The 19,566-nt window shown below is 46.4% G+C and overlaps 6 protein-coding genes across 7 annotated transcripts; 1 reads left to right on the forward strand and 5 right to left on the reverse strand.

The window, feature by feature from the left end:
• Nucleotides 1–552: 552 nt before the first annotated feature.
• Nucleotides 553–1,735, reverse strand: GL218_01459 (uncharacterized protein; the record flags this gene model as incomplete). The annotated part of the gene is made up of 4 exons (XM_033577929.1): nt 553–910; nt 979–1,370; nt 1,426–1,530; nt 1,586–1,735. The coding sequence occupies 4 exons, from the start codon at nt 1,733–1,735 to the stop codon at nt 553–555; spliced, it is 1,005 nt and encodes a 334-aa protein (XP_033439023.1).
• Nucleotides 1,736–4,042: 2,307 nt separating this feature from the next.
• Nucleotides 4,043–5,462, reverse strand: GL218_01460 (uncharacterized protein; the record flags this gene model as incomplete). Its single annotated transcript, XM_033577930.1, has 2 exons — nt 4,043–4,489; nt 4,644–5,462. 2 exons carry the CDS (start codon nt 5,460–5,462, stop codon nt 4,043–4,045), a joined length of 1,266 nt encoding a protein of 421 aa, XP_033439512.1.
• Nucleotides 5,463–6,658: 1,196 nt separating this feature from the next.
• GL218_01461 (uncharacterized protein) lies at nt 6,659–7,629 on the reverse strand (the record flags this gene model as incomplete). Its single annotated transcript, XM_033577931.1, has 3 exons — nt 6,659–6,892; nt 6,940–7,479; nt 7,534–7,629. The coding sequence occupies 3 exons, from the start codon at nt 7,627–7,629 to the stop codon at nt 6,659–6,661; spliced, it is 870 nt and encodes a 289-aa protein (XP_033439511.1).
• Nucleotides 7,630–8,697: 1,068 nt separating this feature from the next.
• On the reverse strand, nt 8,698–9,459 carry GL218_01462 (Mitochondrial import inner membrane translocase subunit tim23; the record flags this gene model as incomplete). Its single annotated transcript, XM_033577932.1, has 2 exons — nt 8,698–8,754; nt 8,815–9,459. 2 exons carry the CDS (start codon nt 9,457–9,459, stop codon nt 8,698–8,700), a joined length of 702 nt encoding a protein of 233 aa, XP_033439514.1.
• Nucleotides 9,460–11,043: 1,584 nt separating this feature from the next.
• On the forward strand, nt 11,044–15,333 carry GL218_01463 (tRNA (cytidine(32)-2'-O)-methyltransferase non-catalytic subunit TRM732; the record flags this gene model as incomplete). Of its 2 annotated transcripts, none has more annotated exons than XM_033577934.1 (8): nt 11,044–11,092; nt 11,158–12,142; nt 12,204–12,434; nt 12,483–12,717; nt 12,772–13,076; nt 13,137–13,636; nt 13,688–14,442; nt 14,515–15,333. In XM_033577934.1, 8 exons carry the CDS (start codon nt 11,044–11,046, stop codon nt 15,331–15,333), a joined length of 3,879 nt encoding a protein of 1,292 aa, XP_033437741.1. The 2 variants fall into 2 exon arrangements, with proteins under 2 accessions (XP_033437741.1, XP_033437742.1); XM_033577933.1 differs by having other exon boundaries at nt 12,243–12,434.
• A 551-nt stretch (nt 15,334–15,884) lies between these two features.
• Nucleotides 15,885–18,069, reverse strand: GL218_01464 (uncharacterized protein; the record flags this gene model as incomplete). The annotated part of the gene is made up of 2 exons (XM_033577935.1): nt 15,885–17,494; nt 17,556–18,069. The coding sequence occupies 2 exons, from the start codon at nt 18,067–18,069 to the stop codon at nt 15,885–15,887; spliced, it is 2,124 nt and encodes a 707-aa protein (XP_033439508.1).
• Nucleotides 18,070–19,566: the final 1,497 nt, after the last annotated feature.

The following is a 19,566-nucleotide window of genomic DNA, read 5'->3' on the forward strand; positions in this document are numbered from 1 at the left end:
TATATCAAATCTGCTGGTCACGTAGCATTATCCTAAGCCAGTTAGATCTTGAGGGTGGGGGCGTTAGTCCGGAATAGCTTCGGATGTGGGTTTAGGAGGTAGGTATCTAACTTATATTCCCCTTCACAAATAACAACTCCCAATATAATAATGCATATCATATTGATCCGCAAGAAAAACAGTGTCTATATATACCAGAATACCACAAGTCTTAAATATATAACTTAACACATACGTAATGCTACCAACTTATTAAATCGGAGACTAAGGACTTCTTCACCAAGACTGTATAGCCTATAGGGGACGACTTAAAAGCATCTCAGTCTACGACAAACTATTCTAATACTTCGTACATATCAGTAACTTACTTGCATATCTACGTATTTATATATTAAAGAATACTATTTGCGCCATGATTAGAATTGCTTGCTTGCTTGCTTTTAATAGTACGCATAGAATCCCTTTACCATAGCCAACATCTCAATAGCTACACAAGACAATCTCTATACGCTAATTCAAATTTATTCATTTTCTATCTTAGGTACATAACATCTACCCGGTATCAGACACTTTCCTATCACTTACTCTTACCCGCTCCGGTGCCTTGCAAGTGCTGTCGCGGTAGTAGTTCTCCATTCTATAGTACTGCTGATTGTCGTTCTGCGCTGCGCCCGGTCCCGATCTCCTCCACGAGTAAAAAGAGCGGCGCCCCCCTGATGTCGTTCCTACTCGCGTGCCCCCGAGCACCACCCTGACTAGTGGGCGGAGAGTAGCGATTGACGAGGCAATGAGGCCGAGTCCATTTTCTATAGTAGACCAGATAGACAGGTCAGAGAAGTCATGTATGAAATCGCCAGGTTGGGTTAGCTGCCGGATATAGGGGATACGGACGATGGTTGCGGTTGATGCACTGAACGTCTTTATTAGCGAGTCCTGTTTTTTATGGTTTAGAGAGGATAGGGGAAGGGGGTAACATACACCGATCCCAGCGCTAAAGTGCAAGAAACCAGGATCTTCGACCTCCTCGACAGCTCAAGGTTTCGCACAATCGTAATGGGTAGCAACCCAAGGACCCAATCCGTAACAGCATTGATGCTAGCAGCCGCGTACGTACAGCCCACAACCAAATCGTTGCTCCAGCATTTACCCTCCATGCCGCCGGTGTATCTAAACCAGAAATACGCCACCGGCTGGCACTGGAACACGGTCATGAAGGTGTAGAAGATGTGGTAGACGAGATACAAGAGCAGCACGGTGCAAATCACTGATTTCTGCCACACCTGTGAGCAAATGCGAAAGAGGAAGATCCCGACGGTAAACTTTAGGAGGAGCGACGTCACGACGTATATTATTTCTGCCGCCCATCTCATCTGTCGTAGTTGATCAGCTATGAGTTCACAATTTCTTGCACCCAGGGCAAATTACCTTGAGGATTTTGGGAATGTTCTCGGTAGGAACATCACTAATACGCTTGCCTGCCCCGTGCGAGATACTAAGCATGACGGCCGTGGAATAGAGTACGAAGCAAAGCTAGGCTTGTTAGTTACGATATATCCATCATCTTCCCTGGTTATTGCCGATTTACCATTGTAGCAACGGCCAGCCAGTCCTCAGCCTGAAAAGCCCTCAAAATGTGAGCCCGGACATAGCAGCGAAGAGCTACCGTGATGGACGACAGCCCGAGGAAGACGGCCACGATGACGGCCAGCTTGGGGCCACTATCATTAGGCGTCATGGTTTATGAACGATCGAGGTTTGATGTGAGTATTGAAATGAGAGACACAACAAAAGTCACACATGGGGCCTGGAAAGAAATTGGCCCAGAGGGCAAGCCCAAGACCACTCACTAAGATCACATAACAAATCGATAAGACTGTATGAGGAAGCACAACAGAGATATACCACCACGTGAGTCCATCTCAAATCCGGGGTAACGGCCACCATCGCCGTCCTCACAGCGGCATCCTAGCCCAACGAGGAAAGCAAACAAGGGTCCGCCCTATGGTAGCAAACACCTGCCAGATTTTTCTTTTTCTTCAAGGCTGTCTGAGATACTCAATGTACCTAGGTCATCCCCTAGACGAGAACATAAGCCTCTCGTCCCATGGGAGAACCTTGCGCAAGGTTTTGAGGCGATGGAGCCGAGTGATCGCCACGATCCGATCTCTAAACAAGCACGATCTGTGGCTTTACATACATACATACAGACGGAGCACAACCTCGTTCCCGCAGGTCATAACGCGCAAGTCTGCACAGCAACAAAACGGCCTCCCCATCCCAGATGTCGCGCGTGAGGGAGGGAAGGATCTGCCGCGCTGCAGCATATCCATACCGTATATAGTGCCGCGGCCTAAACAGGAAGCTGGATGTGCTCTATCACATGGCATGCGCGAGCACCCCACGGCTCGGTGAAGCACACCCCAGACGGGCCGGCAGCAGCGCGATACAGTTAGGCAACTCGCTAAGGCGGAGATTTATGCGTCCCATCTGCCATCTGCTATCTAGATTGGGCGATCGAAGGAGATACCCTATGTATACCTAGATTACCCGGATAGGTTAACATACATACCTAAGGTAGTAGACGATGTCCCTCCCGGTAAAGGGCCGAAACCACGAGGCATGTATTGTACTCTACGATAGCAAGCAGTATAACGCAGTACTCGGGAGTCGCAGCCCGAATTTCGCGTCTCGGCGCGAGAGGGACTCATCGCTCATCGGTGTCTGGTATAACATAACCAACCAATCAACCCTACTTGTTATTGTTGTTGCTGTTGTTATACCCGAGACAAAAACGATGACGTTGGGCTAGTTACAGCGCTGCAAGCTAGATCAGACAGATGAGATGACGTCGCTCAGGAACGGTGTCCAAGCGGTTATCGTAGTGGGAGGGGAGGACGAACGTAACTATTACCCATACAAATTACAATCGACTTTAGGTCGTATTATAGATTATGTAAGGACGCTAACCATATGAGATGGTGAAGAACAAGTCGGCCATGTTCTATTAGAACGAGTTTGTGAGTATGGCTGATAACTTGAGATGAAGAAGGAGAAGGTGATAAGATGAGATTTTGGTTAGCACAAGCGAGTTCAGCTGTCAACGACTGCCAATCAGGGCTGACAGGTGGTCGGGCTTAGCGCGAAGCCCTATCTCAGCCTCAAATTACTTCACTCCAACTGCACCTAATTACCACAAACACGTATCTCAAGCAGCGCAAATCAAACACTGAACGAATAAAATAACTCTATCGCATACTCATAATCTCATAATTACTAATAGGAATAATGCATCCTATTGATGTGCAACTATCATGCAGAGCTAGAGAAATCCGTGAACGCCGTGCGAAAAAGTAAACGGGCTGAGGTTATTAAGGGATAGTAATAGGAGAAGAAGGGGGTTTCGCATTACCTCGCCTTCGATACTGATAAACATCTAAACTATCCCTCATAAACTTCTCCTAGCTTCTGGCAAATCTCGAGCTGTTGGTACTGTTGGCAATGCGAAACCTATCTCATGAGAGCAAGATCTATGCCAGAGTGCTATTTAGGAAAGAATAGTCGGCCTGAAGTCAAGTATCATCATAAAAAGGAAACCAGTATGCGTCAGGAAAAAAAAAACTGCAAAGACTGCTGTCATCCATCATTCCATCCAAGTCATTTCCCCGGCCTGTTTTTCCATAACGTATCGTGAAGATGGTGTCTGACGTCTACGCACAAATCAGCTTGTTAGCAAGCGCTTATTTAATTTGGATAGCAGTTGGTAGTATTAACTCACTTAATCTTGAAGATTAAACCCGTGTTCTAACGACCCTATTAGGAAGCCAGGGAAGCATCTGACCTTAGTAATATACATCAGCTAGGGTTACATCTAGGGATGAAAGAGGACCTACCGATGGACAGAAGTCATCGAAAAACGCAACGCATCGCAGGAGAATGTATCAAAGTATCGCATAAAAGCGTAAAGAATCAGGAAATTCCTAGATATATCAGCTGATGTGTATACACTTTCGAGGCATTTAAGAATCTTACCAGTAAACACCCTTCAGTCGGCCAAGCGAACGGCATAGAAGATGCCGCCAGGCTTGACGTACCAACGACAGTCACCCATATTGTCGATACAGAAACGGTTGCGGAGAGTCCATGCGCCATCAAGCTCTCGACAATAATACATACGGGACGGATCAGGATCAGCAGGGGCGATGTCCTGGCCTTCAAGAGCTCCGGTATTTAGAGCTGTGTGGTACTGCTCCATCTGAACCTCGGTTGCAGTCTTGCCAATTCCCATCACGTCCGGGGCAGAACCGGGGGCCATCATATCAGGAGGGCCTCCAATGATCACCGGGGCTCCGGGCGGGGCCACCATAGCAGGGAATGCAGCTGGCTGAGCGGTCATCGGAACTGCAGGGAAACCTGGCTGGCCTTGAACGAAGATGGGTTGCTGGGAACCTTGTTGGATCACGATAGGTGTGCCAACACCAGACTGCGGCTGCTAAAGAGGAAATAGTTAGCTTCTATGTTTAGATAAGAGCAAAGTTCGGATGAATCAGCTAGTGAACAGAAAGGAAATCAGATCATATCATGTTATGCTCTGATGGGACCATATATCTAAATTATGACAGGCAACAGGATGCATTCGCTCGTACAGCTAGTGCACTTCTGAGCGTTCGGATGAAACTTGCATTGAGGGGGTAACAAATAGGCTGGGACTCGGCTTCTCGAATAATGTAGCATGGTGTAGCTTGGAATACAGGCATTGCGCTTGATGAGTCTTGCGTGGGAATAGAATATACCTGTTGCATGGGCACATATTGAACTTGGGCACCGCTAGGAGGGCCAGAAGGACCAGCAGCGACAACGTAGAGTTGGCCTTCAATCATCACATACTGGCCAGGAGCAGGCTTGTTATCGAAGCGGGGATGGTAAGTGTGCGGGATGGGACCATAGGTGGTGTCTGGCACGGGAGGTTGGAAGTGCTGGCCCTGGTTGGGCATGGAGCCGGTGGTATATGCCATGGCTGGGTTTTGGTTGCTGCTTACGGGACCAAATTGAGGGAAAGACTGAAAAGGGCTCTGGGCAAAACCAGGTGGTAGAACTTGAGGAGGAGTAATTCCAGGAGTTTGATGATGCACTGGAGGTTGGGGACCAGCGGCTGGGTTGAAGCCGTGTACGGGATTGGAGTGTCCGCCGTCGTAAACTAATCCGATACCAGGTATGTTCGCGACGGTATGGTTAAATCCAGGACCTGGAGTCTGGTATGCCAAATGGGCGTCGTTGTCGCGTTGGTTACCAGAAGCGGTGGGCGTAGACTGACGCACCGGGGCCTTAGGGTTGGCAGTAGTAGTGTTGGAGGATTTATTGGAGGGTTTATTAATGAAAGTGGTGGTGGTATAAGGAGAAGTAGTAGAAGAAGATTTCTTGTGCTTATTGTCTCCTGGGTTGGGGGATCTGGGGGCGGTGCCCATGATGAACAACCTGCGGGCGGTGGCCGACAACCGGGATTATCCAGTGTAAACTGTTAAAAAAGGGGGGTGGGAACCTTAGAATAAGAATTGGTAATGACCTTCCGCACAGTGGGCCAACTAAATATGTTCCTTCCTTAGGAGTAAAAAGAGATCCAGGTTTCAAGGCAGTTGCCACTAGTCGAAAATTCCTTCCTCTTCAAGGAAGAAAAAAAAAAAAAGAAAAACTAGGGGCAAGTGGGAAAGAGAAGATATTGAAGTGAATGGTAACTGTACGTGGTAACTGTACATAGTACCTAGGTAACCAACGGGGAAGAGGTAAATTGTACTGGTTTGTGCCTCGCTGCACTATGCTGCACAATAAAAGTGTCCCTGGGATACTAGCATTGTTTCTCGAGGTCCTTCTTGTTTGTTTCCAGTCCAGCTTTCCCGGTCCGTAGCTGCTTTTGTAAGGGGGGCCAATGTTTACATCATCGTAAGACTAAAGAAAATAACCACTTACGGTATCACCTACGATGGCAACCCATCTAGTACCGTCCCATACGTACTGGATCATCTGCTGTTCCGCCGGGGGATCCTCCTCGACATAAATATCTTTAACTGACCAACAAGGAAAACACATGATGGCGCTGATGATGTTGTGGTGTCCTCTACAACGGGTAAAGAAGAAACGGATATGAAATCTTGAATAGATAGGGCGGACGTATGATAAGTTAGCAATAATGTCGGTGCCCAGGTCTGGGAAGGAACAAGATGCTATCATTAAAATGTTATCATTAAACAATCTCCATTTTAAAATCGGAATCATAGAATGTCAAAAATGTTTGTTGTTATTACAACCGGCAGACATGCTTTCTGGTTTACACCCCCTTTTTTATACTTTGTTGAAGTCAGGTTAAGCCATTTAGCACTACCAAATGAAATACTGGAATTAGTTGCGGAACTGCATTACAGGTATTTTTATTGAGAATTATATTCGTATTGAGGGATCGGTAAATCAATGACCTGTCCCGTACAAAACAGTAACAAATAAACGGGAGTGGCGAATGTTACCTATATACAAAGCTGTATCCTATCCCCGTATTTCTTGACTCCATTCACATATCACCGTGTATTACCACAAACAAAAGTTATTCGTGTGGCTTCCGTGATACACTGTCCTAGCTCAGATACTATTCGCCAAGATAGAGCCTAAGTGCCTATCGTTTTCGTACTTTAGATTCAGAAAGGATATCCACTTCCATATTATCAAAATCCTGGAGCCTCCTTTCTTCATTCGGAGCCAATGATTGGTTCATCGATACCGAATAATCTCCCCGTGTGCTACTGCCTTGAGTCGAGTGTTTGTTTGGAGGGGGGCTACCTTGATGTGAGGATTTGCGTTTGGCTTCATTTGCCCGAGCTACGCGCTTCGCTTCGTCGATCTTCCAAGTCTAGCATTTTGTTAGCTTAAACCTAGGACAGATGATAAATAACTTACGCGGATGAAAACAGCAGAAAGATTGCGTTCCTTGATTGATAAAGACATTTTTTCATATTGTTCTTCGGTGTCGACACAGAGCCAATCTGTATAGAGTCTTGCCGACTTCTGAACATGATTGCCAGGGGCATCTGAAAGTCTATAAGACCAGCTCGCGAGCTGCTCATTACTAAGTTCTGACCTTAATCGCCATGACCGATCCCACGCGTCTTCTTCAGATTCGTTCAAGAAATGTGTCCCACTATCGTCCGACGTACGATAAAGATCATCGTCGAATATTTCACGGTTCGAGATTCCCATACTAGTATAGGGCTCAGCTACTTCCTCGAGGAGGGCGCGGAAAGACTCTAGGGAGTAGTCAGGTGGCAAGGGCGCGGTGAAACTCTCGAGGTGAAGTTTGCCCATCGCCGTGACTCGGAGCATAGACATCTTCACCTGAGGGTCTACGTTCGGCTCATGCTCAGGGGTAACCTCAGTTTGGGATTCAGGCGAAGGGTTCAGTTGACGTTCTAGAAGCCTATGTCTAGCTATAAGATAGACCTAGGCGTAATTAGTTAATGACATAACAAAGCTGTGAATGATGATATGATGTACCTTGTCCTGAAAACTAAGCGTGGATGCCGAAGGTAAGTCAGTGATGGATTCGGATTCCCATGCGAGTAGTTCCCGTTGGTCGATTTCTTGCTCCATTATATGATCGACGGCTCTAGAAAGCGGATCATTTTTTCTTAATAAATCACCGAGCCTCTGTCGTTGTTCTAAGATTTCTGGGTCTTTGGAAGGTCTGTCATCCAGAGCGACTGAGCGATAGTCCCCCTTCTGCTCTAAGATCATGGTTGGATATTGCCTCGGAAGATCAGTATCGCTGAATTTGAATTGTTGGGTAACCAATTCCTCGAACGAATCATTGATGTCTACCCCATTAGACAGCCATGTTTTGATACAGTTGTCGATGAGTTCCTCCTTGGTCCGCTGTGCCGCTTCCTAGTCGGCTGCAGAGGATGACTGAGACATTGTTAGGGGTAGATAGATGAGTTCTTGGTCGATTCTTGGTTGATTTGTTTAGACGCTGGTGAGAAATGGGAATATTTAAGAAATATAGAGGAGTAAAAGATAACCTTGTTGGCTGATGAGAGAAAGTAGATAAATAAGCGTGCGTGATGTTGCTATGTATCTACCTACATATGTAAACAACTAAGGTAGGTGCATATCTGGGATACATCTTATATGTCAATACCTAGGTACATAAGCACCCTGTTTACTACCTTCCCTGCCGGGCTACCTAAAGTATTGGCAGCTGCTAATGCCTAAGATTAGGTACACAATGTGCACATGCCCTAAGGTAGGCAGGCAACACCTAGGTCCGGATAGGGGCTTAAGAAGGGGGTATCACTTCCTGTCCTTTTTTTACCCTTTTCTCCTGACGTCACGCGTTGTACCTAAACTACTTGGCATAATTTTGCTTCGTTCAAAATTGGAAATTCAATTCCGTCCCGTTGCCGACTTGAACGCCTACCTATCCACGACCGTGGATGCTTTCTAATGCTCTTAACCACCTATTTTATACACATGCCAAAGCCGGAGGAGAGATCATCCATCGTTCCACAACCAACTCGTAAACTTGTTCACCCAATTAAATCGCGATATCGTGCGGCGCAAGGCCTAGTTCTCGGGCTCAATATCATACATGGCCATATCCATGGCTGCATTCCCGAGCTGAGAATCAACGTATCTAATACTTAGCATATATAATTAGACCTAGAGGTGCTGTTCGTGCCCTTGAGTCCCCTGAGATAGCACAACTTTCTTCGTGATCTAGTAGAAGAATTAGTTATAATCATTAGCCAAACACTCGGGGTCACTTGGGGTTCATACCGCCCATGCTCCTGCTATCGAGCCCACAATACCACCAGAGATCAACATTGGCCGGAGCCCCCTCGTACTCTTGAATAACATGCCGCTTAAAGTACCTGCTGCTATGGTGTTTGCGGAGTCGTGCTTCCCTCTGAGATAGCCGATGCCCGAGTTGAAACAATTATATGTGATGGCGACAACACCCGCAGAATTACCAAGGAATGGTCCTCTCCGCGTAACGGCATTCAGGACCGAGTTTAGACGTAGCTTCGGCGGTTGACCCGAAGATCTTCTCAATCCCTCTTGGAGTCCCCACACGCCCCCTATTGACAGTGCTGTGAGGTATGTGATACCGGTTCCATAACACAAATCGTCACTAAAACCTCGGGAAGGGATCGCAGAGTGTGCGCCGGGAAGATCTGACAGAGCGGAGTCCTCTAAGCTTAAATATTCTAAACTGTCCTTGTCTAAGCCTGCTAAGGGGTGTAATAAGGAGGGGTCGGCAAACGCGGAGCTCTTTAAGAAGGAGTCTACTCCTTGCGCATCTTCTGGGTTGAAGGGAGCTGGGGTGAGGTTTTCGGTCGGTGCGGGCGCAGAAGCGGAGGTGGGAGATGACGATTGTGAGGATGAGGACTTTCGTCCGGTGAGCGCATCCCAAATGGACATGCTGTCGAGTGTAATTATAATGTTTATATTATTGGGCAAGAAGAGAATTATATGCTACGGGGTATGTCGCCGCCGTGTCTCTTCTCGCAGTATGCGAAATCGCAGGTCCAGGGCAAAGGGAAAGTGACTGAAGCTTTCGCCCATTGAAAAAAAAGTTTCCTTCCATGCGTAGAAGAGTGGCATAAGTGGATACCAGTTTATTGAATTATCGCTCGTGCGCCACATCCATTATCAGATAGTTATCAGATAGGTACTTATTAGATATCATGTAATTAGGTATATACATACCTTAAACCTAAACTTAAAATTTACAGGGTTTTTCTAGGCCTCATTAACTGCATAAACAAGATCACAGATGAATGTATCAAACTTCAAACTTCACAAGACACAACAATATAATAGCCCGAATAATATTTTATACTCTATTTCATAAGAGTGAAATATACTTCTAGGAAATCTATATAGACTATATAAGTCTCTAAATATGGTGACCCGATTACAAAACCACCCATTTTCTCTTCTCCCAATTCCTACCCAATAATATCGACGGAATATCCAAATCTAGAAGAGAATTAACTTTCTTAAAGCCGGCATATATCGAAAGGGGAGACGAGGCCACACATTGGCCCACCATCACCATTTAAATACACGATGAAGTCCTCAATAGCTGCTCAAGTTAGTGAGACTAATTTTAACCCGAAACATGCTGTCTCTTGGCTTGAAGAACAGCCTGAGGAGCTGCAACTATGGTGAGTATAAACTAATACTGCAAAGTTGGTCCTGCGTTTACATAGACTCCTTAGGCAAGTTATGTTCGAGGAGCTTATTATATGTGCCGCAAAGCCAAGACAGTATTCCGGGAATGCTTGCGTGAAACTTCACGGCTTCATTGAACAGTGTTCAAAGTCTTCTAAGCTCACACTGCAAAATTTTGCATTTGCCGAGGGTACTGCTATGAGGCTTTTCGACTTTTTTATGGAATGGAATGAAAAAGATTCCCACCGATCCATGAGGCTTATCCTGGATTATCTTGCATATCTGATATCGAACAATCCTAGGCCAGAGGTTGGTGCTTCCGTCAAGGCAACTATATTGAATACCACCATATCCACAATCACACAACAGTCATCTCGGCCGTCAGTAAAATCTGCCATAGTCGTCTTAGACTGTTTCATTCAGAAGAAATTAGTATATTTATACAGCATCTTAGAGCTTTATAACGAGATTCACGGTCTACCTCTAAACGAAGATGTCTGGGATACTTTCGTTGCCAGCATCTTCGCTTGGATGGAACTACATTATCTGTGTCATGTAGTTGGAAGCCTCCTCGTTACAATCTTCACTAGCTCTTGGTATGAGGATAAAGATGTCAGACATGAACCTAACACATGGCATAGGTTCATATATAGGGGTTTACAGATGAACCTCGATTATCTCGAGCCAATTAAATTTTACATTTTTGTTCAGTTATTCAATATTGATCGAGAAGGCTCTCTAGTGTACCTTCGCCATTTATCATCGCTCCAGAGACTTACTAGTAAGGACAGTAATGGCTGGGACCTCAATTCAATGCTCTGGCTTGCCATGCTTGAAGCAGGAAAGAAGGTTGGGGTAGTGGATGAACCGGGTCGTGGTAAGGCTATCGCCATCTGGCACCGAAAATTGTTAGAGGTTTTGCTAAACGCTGCAAAGAATCAGAACAGGATTCTCAATCAGGTTTCCAGCTTCGAGCAGACGTACTCGAAAGCGTTCTATGCCATGACTCGCAAGAAGCACGTACATCCGCCGTCTCGCTTCTCATAGCATCCCCATCTACAACAAAACCATACACAACAGAAGCCATCGAACTTCTCAAGCAATACTTGCCGTCGTTTTATGAAGATTCTGATCCGAAGATGCGTTATGATGTGCTCGGTCATTCGAGAAATATGATCAAACGAATTCAAAACACGATCGAGTCGCTACGGCGAGAAGCTGACCGCATTTCTAAGAAGATTAATAAGGCAAAATCGAACAAACACGGCCCCAGACTGTCTACAGAAGAGGATAAGGATAGTCAATTAGAGAGACATCAAAATGACACAGTCGCAAAGCTAAACGCCGTATTGCACCAACACGAGGACTTTGCTTCCTGGTATGTAGGATTTCTTAAGAACGAGCTTGCACCTACTGCATCCTATCAGCGACATATAACAGCATTGAAGGCTATGGTATTCATCGCTAAGCCGGCTCCATCCCATGTGAGTGTTGTACTTAACTCTTTTGAGTTGAGTACTTTGCTCATTGACGTAACGTGGTTTCGCTCTATCCTGGATCTCATCATGGATCCATTTGATGATGTACGAGAGACTGCTGCCTCCTTAGTGATGGCGCTCTCGCCCGAAATTGGGAGCCCAGGGTTGCAAAAACACATGAAGGAACTAGGGAAAACGCCTATTGAGGAGTTGCGGACCTTTTGCAACAAGGCTGATGAGCTTGCTCGGCGAACCGCCCGCGCGGACCACTCTGATGGCGCTGCTCGCTCATTTGAGCTTCTATGCCGCTGGAGTATAAACTCGGAGGAACGAATGCGAATTCCATTTATAATTCTGTCAAGCCTTGAGGCTAAACTCTCTGCTGCCGAACAGGATCTCGCCAATGCGGTGTTACAGGCGCCAGTACATGGTAGCTTCGCATCCCTAAGGTATGTTCGGATCACATAACTAGGCTATCTTCGGAAGACAAATACTCACCTAGGGGTATAGGTATATATGGAACTCATTCTCAGCTATGAAGTTCTCCAGGGAAGACATCGAGGCCCTAGCTAAAATACAGGATCGTGCCGTTGCATGCTGCCAGAGAATATGGCGGGCTGTGCGACATGTTCTTTGCGATGATTCCCCGGAAGGCCATCTGCCAGAAGAGCTTGAGGAGGTTGAGGGACTAGATACCAAGGACTTGCTTAGTTACAGCTTCCGGGCAATCCACGAGTCAAGGTAAGTCCTCGGTAAACATTCATCAAAGTAACTACTAATCATTTCAAGTAATTTGATGCGTGCTATTGCAAGCAACGCTAGCCACCAGGGTCCCGGGCTTCTGGCTCCTTCAAGAGCTAACTTCGAGGCGATTGGAGTGCTCACATTTGATGAACTGTCGAATTTGCGACACCGAGGAGCGTTCACAACAGTATCACAGACATTTACTAGTTGTTGCCAGCTCGTAAAATGGTTCCCGCATCCTTCAAGCGACAAATTTGGGTTCTTAGATCAATGGTATGAGGTTAGTATACCTCAACATCTTGAAGGTACCATTATATACTAAGACTTACATTAGGGAGCATTGACTTGTATTTACACGCAAGCCTCTACTACTCGAAGATCAGCTGGTATCCCGGCTCTTATCGTCGGTATACTTTCTTCTAATACGAACCATCCATCTTTTGAAGACGTCATTCGCAACCTGCAAGATATCGGTCGTCGACCAGCACTTGCGTCCGAGACTGATGGGTCAAATTTACCACAAGTACACGCCTTAAACTGCATCAAAGATATCTTCAAGAGCTCGTATCTGAGCAAGAGAGCAGAGCCATATCTCACCGACTGTCTTGAATTAGCGGCAAGCAGCCTTAAATCTGAAATGTAAGTACTAAGTCGTCGCTAATTCACGCCTACTTATACTAATAATACTAATATTTATAGATGGGCAATTCGAAACTGTGGTCTCTTGCTCCTGAGAAGTCTTATAGATTGCCTCTTCGGGACCAGCGAGAGTAAAACATCGATCGAAGCAGGTTGGGATGGGCGGACCATCAAGATACCATACAGTAAATTCAAAGCTCTTCCAGTACTCCTCGTGAACCTCCTGGAGATGGGTCAGCAATCAAGTGGGGTCCTGATAGGAACGCAGACGGCGGAATCTGTTTTCCCGTCGTTGGATATCATACGTCGCGCTGGGCCACCGGAAGAGTTCCGTGACAAGCTCTACGACATCATCGCGTGGTACTTGGGAAGTCACATCTGGCACGTCCGAGAAATCGCTGCCCGGACATTGTGTTCCTTTCTCCTCAAGCCGGGGTGGCTTAATTCCATCTCAAACCTTCTCGCTAGTTCTGAGACCTCAAATAAGCTACACGGGGCCCTCCTAACTATCAAGTTCTTGCTTGAGAGGCTTTCTGAGGTGATGCCCGAGCAGCTTTCAGGTAAGTGTATTATTCATATGCTACTCTACATTTCAAATTAACAGTTTGCAGATGACAACGTTAGTAAAATTTACGACATACTTGCAGGATTAGTTTCAAGAAATGAGAGTATTAGTACATGCTCGGAAACAAGAGCAGTCTATATTGAAGTTGTCAACTTCATAACCAGATTAAAGAGGATAGGAAACGTACCAGAGGCAGGTCTTGTTGTTGAATCTCGGGATATTTTGCCCTCCTGGGCATTTGAGCTTAACAACCAGCCTGGTATAAAAACGATACCGTCAGCGTTATTAGATATTAGGCTCGGACAAGCAGCTCTATTACAAGCTTTGGGGCAATCTAGCAAAAAGGTAGACAACACCTTGAGACAGCTTCTGGTGGCAGCGTTAAAGGGAGACGTCAATGTTGCCTGTTCCATGTTGGAAAGTATGTCTTCTATTGGTTCGTCGGAGTCTATCGAAACACGAGGCAACCTCATCGATACATATATACAGGTATGTTTCGAGACTGACGCACCAGAGCCGCGGATGATGGCTCTGGAGAACATCGCAGTTCTTATGGATAGTGTACTCTGCGATGCGTTAGAGGGGCTAAAACATCTTCCGGACAACGAGATTATAGCAAAACTCTGGGCAGACCTCTACGGAAAGTCCATGAATCCAAGCTTATCAGATGCTATCGTTCGCGTAAGCGGGCCGTTGTTGGCAATTATAGTATTGCGATCTGAAGAGATAGCCAATATCGACCTAGAACCGTGGCTTAGGACTTGGGGTGCGATGATAAGCGACGCCGGTATGGCGGATAGGGTAAGCACAATTTCTCTCCGAATGTCTAGGCATCTATATTATACACGAAGTTAATAGTTCCATCTTCGCTAGACATTTGATACCCGCATGGCAGCTGTCGGTGCTATGCACTCGTTTTCGACAAGTGTTGCCCTCAAATTAACCTCAACCGAGAAGAATTCCGATTCGGCACACCTGCCGTGGCTCATAGCTCTCTACGATGCTCTCAACGACGACGATGACGAAGTCCGTGCTGCTGCCGCTGCGGTAGCAACACCTCTACTATCGAACCAGCGCCTCATCTCCGTCGAAGCTGGACGGCGGCTATTGCATTGGTTACTGGCGCATTACGGACACGTCGACGAGTTCAGAGCTCACGTCGCCTGTCGCTTAACTGGGAACCATCCCTCTTCACCCTCATCTTCCCGTGTGCCACCAGAACAAGGCCATACCAGCATTAAACCCTCGACCGCCAATCGACTCCTGGAAGGCTGGATCCCAGCCGAGAGTCAACTCACAGAAGCCATGCGCTTCGACGACTCGCTGTTTGTCGTCGAGGAGCAGAACCTGTACGTGGACGAGGTACGGGAAGCTCACCGGTGGATCAACATCTTCTCGTCTCTCCCTCAGCAATCTTCCTCCGAAGCAACAGCAGCGCTGTCGCAATGGTGTCTCTCCGGCCTTGAAACACTATCACGCATCGCGGCTGCAGAGAGCACAGACGGCCCGCTAGGCTGGACTTCGAAGCCTGAGGTCTTTGCTATTTGCGCGCGGATCCTGGTTAGCGGCACTGCGCTTGCGGCAGCTGGAGATGAACAGATTGGTGACGCGGTAAGGCGTTTTAGGGATGAGGGTTGGCGGACGGAGGTAAGTGGACTGTTGCTTGGTATGTGTGCCGGGTTGGATGGGTGATACTTTAGGTAGCTAAGCTATATTGGAAAAGGGGTATGGTATGTATATGCCTAATATAGAGTATACACGCATTCACGCAAATTCAACCTAAATTCTCACTATCTATTCGCTGCGACAACTATTCTGCTATTCTCGATGTCTAACCAAACTTTGTTTGCTTGCTTGCTATTCGCTACTCTAAATATGCAACACACTACGATGCGATACTAACGCCCGAATGACTCCCTCATATACTCATAAACTCGTCTTATGTCGTAAGATCTCCAAGCAGGCTAGTGGTAATAGTAATAGTAACCAAGATAGCCTGCCCGAGAATTACAAATAGCTCGATCGCCATCCTCACCGCCGATATTCAAACTTGTCTTGTTGGTATTATGTGCGGTTTGCCTCCGTTTGTGTTGTACGTAGGCTAGGTAGTATATGCAGATTCTATCCTCCCCCACAATCATGGGTATGTTATGCCATGTATAGCTAAATCAGCTCTTGTGCACAATGCAACTCTCCTCACCCAAAATATAAAGACAGCTCATGGGGGCGACATCCCGCCCGGCCTATAAACGTAGTGTACTCTCGCGCCTGGAATCTCGATCCGACATCTGATCCGTCATGGACCTCTTGATCCCGCCAAAGGAACTCGAGCCGTCGCTATCATCTACGTTAATGCCCTCGCGACCTAGGCGCGCGACTAGCCTTGTGTTCTGGGCTTGCAGTTCGCCGATCTGTTCCTTCAGGATCTCCATCTGCTTATGCGCGATATCGCGCTCGGCTCGCACCTTATCTAGTTCCATAGCCAGGGTAGTCTTTTCCTCGCGCTCGAGCATCTTACGCCGGCGTTCCTCGGCCTTCTTCTGTTCGCTCGCGCGCTTTGCTTCTAGTTTCGTTATTTCTCGCTGGTACTTCTCTTGCTGCTTTGCTATCTCGCGCTCGTGCTTTTCGCGCAGCTTTTGTATCGCGGCTTCTTCACGCTGGGATTCCGTGTCTCCATTGCCGCGCTTAGCGAGCGACCGCTCTTGGGCCCGCCGCAGCTTCTCCTCTGTCTTTCGCTTGCGCTCCTCAAGTTTCTTAAGCTCTTTCTCGTGGTGCGACAGCGCTGCCGAGCGGGTCGTGAGCGATTCGCTTGAGACTGTGGATTCCGCGCCACCATTAGTGACCGATGGTGTAAGCTGGGTTGAACTTTCCCCTGGCTTTTGTGATGCATTGTCAAGTTCGGCTATTCCCTCGCCTTCTAGACTATGGAAGCTGTGGATGGAAGACGAATCGTCGTCCCGATTATCAGATGCGAGGTCCGACGTGTCTGCATCTTCACTGTTAACTGGACCGAAGGGATTAGGGATGCGTGAGGCTGCTGCAGAAGCTGCTGCATTTAAGGCATTTGCTATCATGCCGTAAACCCCCACAGAGCCAGGCTGTTCCTCAATCTCTTCTATCTGTTTAGTAGCTGATGGTCGTGGAGCCTTCGAGTGGTGAGTGGTATTTAATATAGAACTCGCCGTGACCGTTTTCTCAGAATCTACTCGCTCGGCATTGAATATCTCATGTTCAGGTTTCGTGCCTTCATTGTCGGGTTCGGATTCGGATTCGGCAAAGTCGTCAATAGACTTAGATGAGATCCATTTGACTAATTTGTTGGCATCGCCGGCAATACCTGGCGGTGTCCCCCTTTCAATCATGAATCGCGGGACACTACCACCCGGATCGCTTCGAGTAACCATTAACCATTCGATCACGGTCTCGTAGTGGTCGTCCTCTTCTCGATCGTCACCAACATCGGCAGTCCCAATAGTCTTACCTCGTTTTCTTCCACCCTCACTGTTAGTAGGCTCGGCTGCTTGGCGGGCTGAACGGACAGTGGCTTCTCTGCTAAGGTTTTCGGTAGTTTTCCGCATCATTGCCGCAACCTCGTCATTAGGTAGGTCTATTGATGATCGGGTTTTCCGTAAAGGCTTTTCTACTCGAATTTCACGGACAAACTCGACAGACTCATACTGGCCTCGAATATAGCCCTGCCGTGGCGGACATTCTGGATGAACGCACGGTTTCGAGACAAGCATGAAGTGTCTAGGCGTACCAGGAGCATCGGTGATCGACTCGGAGCTTAGTAGGAGACCTATAAAGTCCCGAGGTGCTGTTGGTCCAGGGAATTGAGCTGATAGTTGATAGACTAAAGTAATTGGTTAGCTCTATCGTGCCTTGATGTGTGAGACGTGTGATGGTAGACATACCCCGCATCTTGCCGATGCCTTCAACAGTTTGGTTGACGATCTTTCTATCAGCACCAATCCCTCTAATGCTCCCCGCACCAGGTCCCCCTTCTACTTTTAAACTCTCATCAAATTCCTTTTCTAATCCCAATTTCCATTTCTCAAAGGTGAAATTATCGTGGACGCTACGTCTAGCAAACCAAGCACCCTTTCCATCCTTAGCAGCCAGTTTATAAACATCCAATCCCAGCGGATTTTCACGAGGGTTAATCTTGCATTCTTTCCATTCTTTTCTCAGCTGCGACGAACGGTCTGATAAGTTGGAGTCTCTGTTGGGTAATGAGGTAAGATTCGTGTCAGTGGCCGACCGCGGCAAGCCCATATGTTGCAGGGACGAGGAGGATACCGGGATAGAATCGACTATGCATTGGGCGTCGGTGAATGCGTCTTTGAGGAAAGTATCAAGCTGATCCTGAGGAACGTCATCCCAATTGATAGGGCCGAGAGCCTTGAAGGCCTCGTGGGCGTTCGGCATAATTACCTATACCCCCAAACGAACTATAAAGGAAATACTTGGACTTAAAAGCAATCGTGGCTATTGTAAAGTTATTGATTCCATTCTATGTCCAAAAGCCAACAGTCGCTAAGTACAAGAATTACAAGAAGAAACAATGTTAATTCATAGGAATTATTAAAAAGGAATTGGCTTGAATTAGGGGGTTAGGTGAAATGCGAATGCGAGGGTTGAGATGAAAGATGAAAGATGAAAAGTGTAACTATGGAGAGGCTGAGCTCCAATATCCTTGACGTCACACGTGTTATCCATAGGTAATGTACAGCCTCGACCCCTGAATTATTTTTTAACTTGATCTTTACATGTATATGTATGTAGTATTGTTATCTATTATTACATAAGGATGCAGTCAGTAGTGTTACCCCAGTTATGAGGTAGGCCCTAGAATTAGCCCGGTTTAACCAAGGTGCTATATTAGACTACCAGGTAGACATACCTATGTACGCTAGGTTAGGTCGATATTGCATTAGGAAGCCTTCAAGCCGATTTACGGCTCTCCAGGCAGGAGGAAGCGATACAAGGAAATGACCAATTGTATTAATTATATAAGTCAATTATATAAGTCGTAAATTAATTTTACCCATCACACCGTTAAAGTACCAAAGACACAGAGGAAATGGATCATTAGGGTTTGTGTTTGTTTTATAAACATTAGGTACTGTTGTTCTCTTCGTTCTTTTCGTATAGACAGACCCACTCTTCGTATTCGACAGACTTTAGTGTGTACTCGACGCATTACTTCAAACACGCTTGTAGCGCATTATAAAGTTTAAGCTTCAATAGTTTCTATTTTCAAATCTATTAGCATTGGTATTAACATTGGCTTAAAGTACAATGGTGATTAAAGTAAGAAGTGGAAACACGACTATAAACCCTAGATCACTCGTAGCTGGAAATTCTTTATTCGAAATATCTCAGGGGCCTGGAACTCAATGCTCTTGACAGAAAATTATGATACTCTGATTATGGGATATAGGTTACTAGTAAGGATGGATATACTTAACGTAAACTCACCTAATGCTAATAGACACTAAGAATATACATAAGAGGCCAGTTAGTTATAACTTTTATAAATGCTCTCTGGTAGACCTTAGTTATTAACCAACGATCTTCAGAGGAGAATATCTTGATATCTTACCTAACACCCCTTAATATATAGTGACAATTTAAGTAAATAGAGATTACTAAATCGTCGAGTACATAATAGTAGCTCTTAAACTAAGGCATATCATCTATTAGCCAGAGATATCCAAGCTAAGCAAGCGGGAAGCAAGGGCTATAGAGTAACCACCCCGTGATTCACTACTTGACTCTTTATCTAGGAGCTCGACAATCTCATCGACCACTTCAAGTTACAGGAAGCAGACCGCATATCTCTAGCCAAAGCCGAGGCGACATACTAGGCAGCGCATATACACGGCGCCGGCCACCGGGGCTAAAGGAACATGGTAGCGATAG

The sequence above is a fragment of the Daldinia childiae genome (assembly GCF_008694065.1).
Source record: "Daldinia childiae strain JS-1345 chromosome Unknown Scaffold2, whole genome shotgun sequence".
In the NCBI taxonomy this organism is placed as follows: Eukaryota; Fungi; Ascomycota; class Sordariomycetes; order Xylariales; family Hypoxylaceae; genus Daldinia; species Daldinia childiae.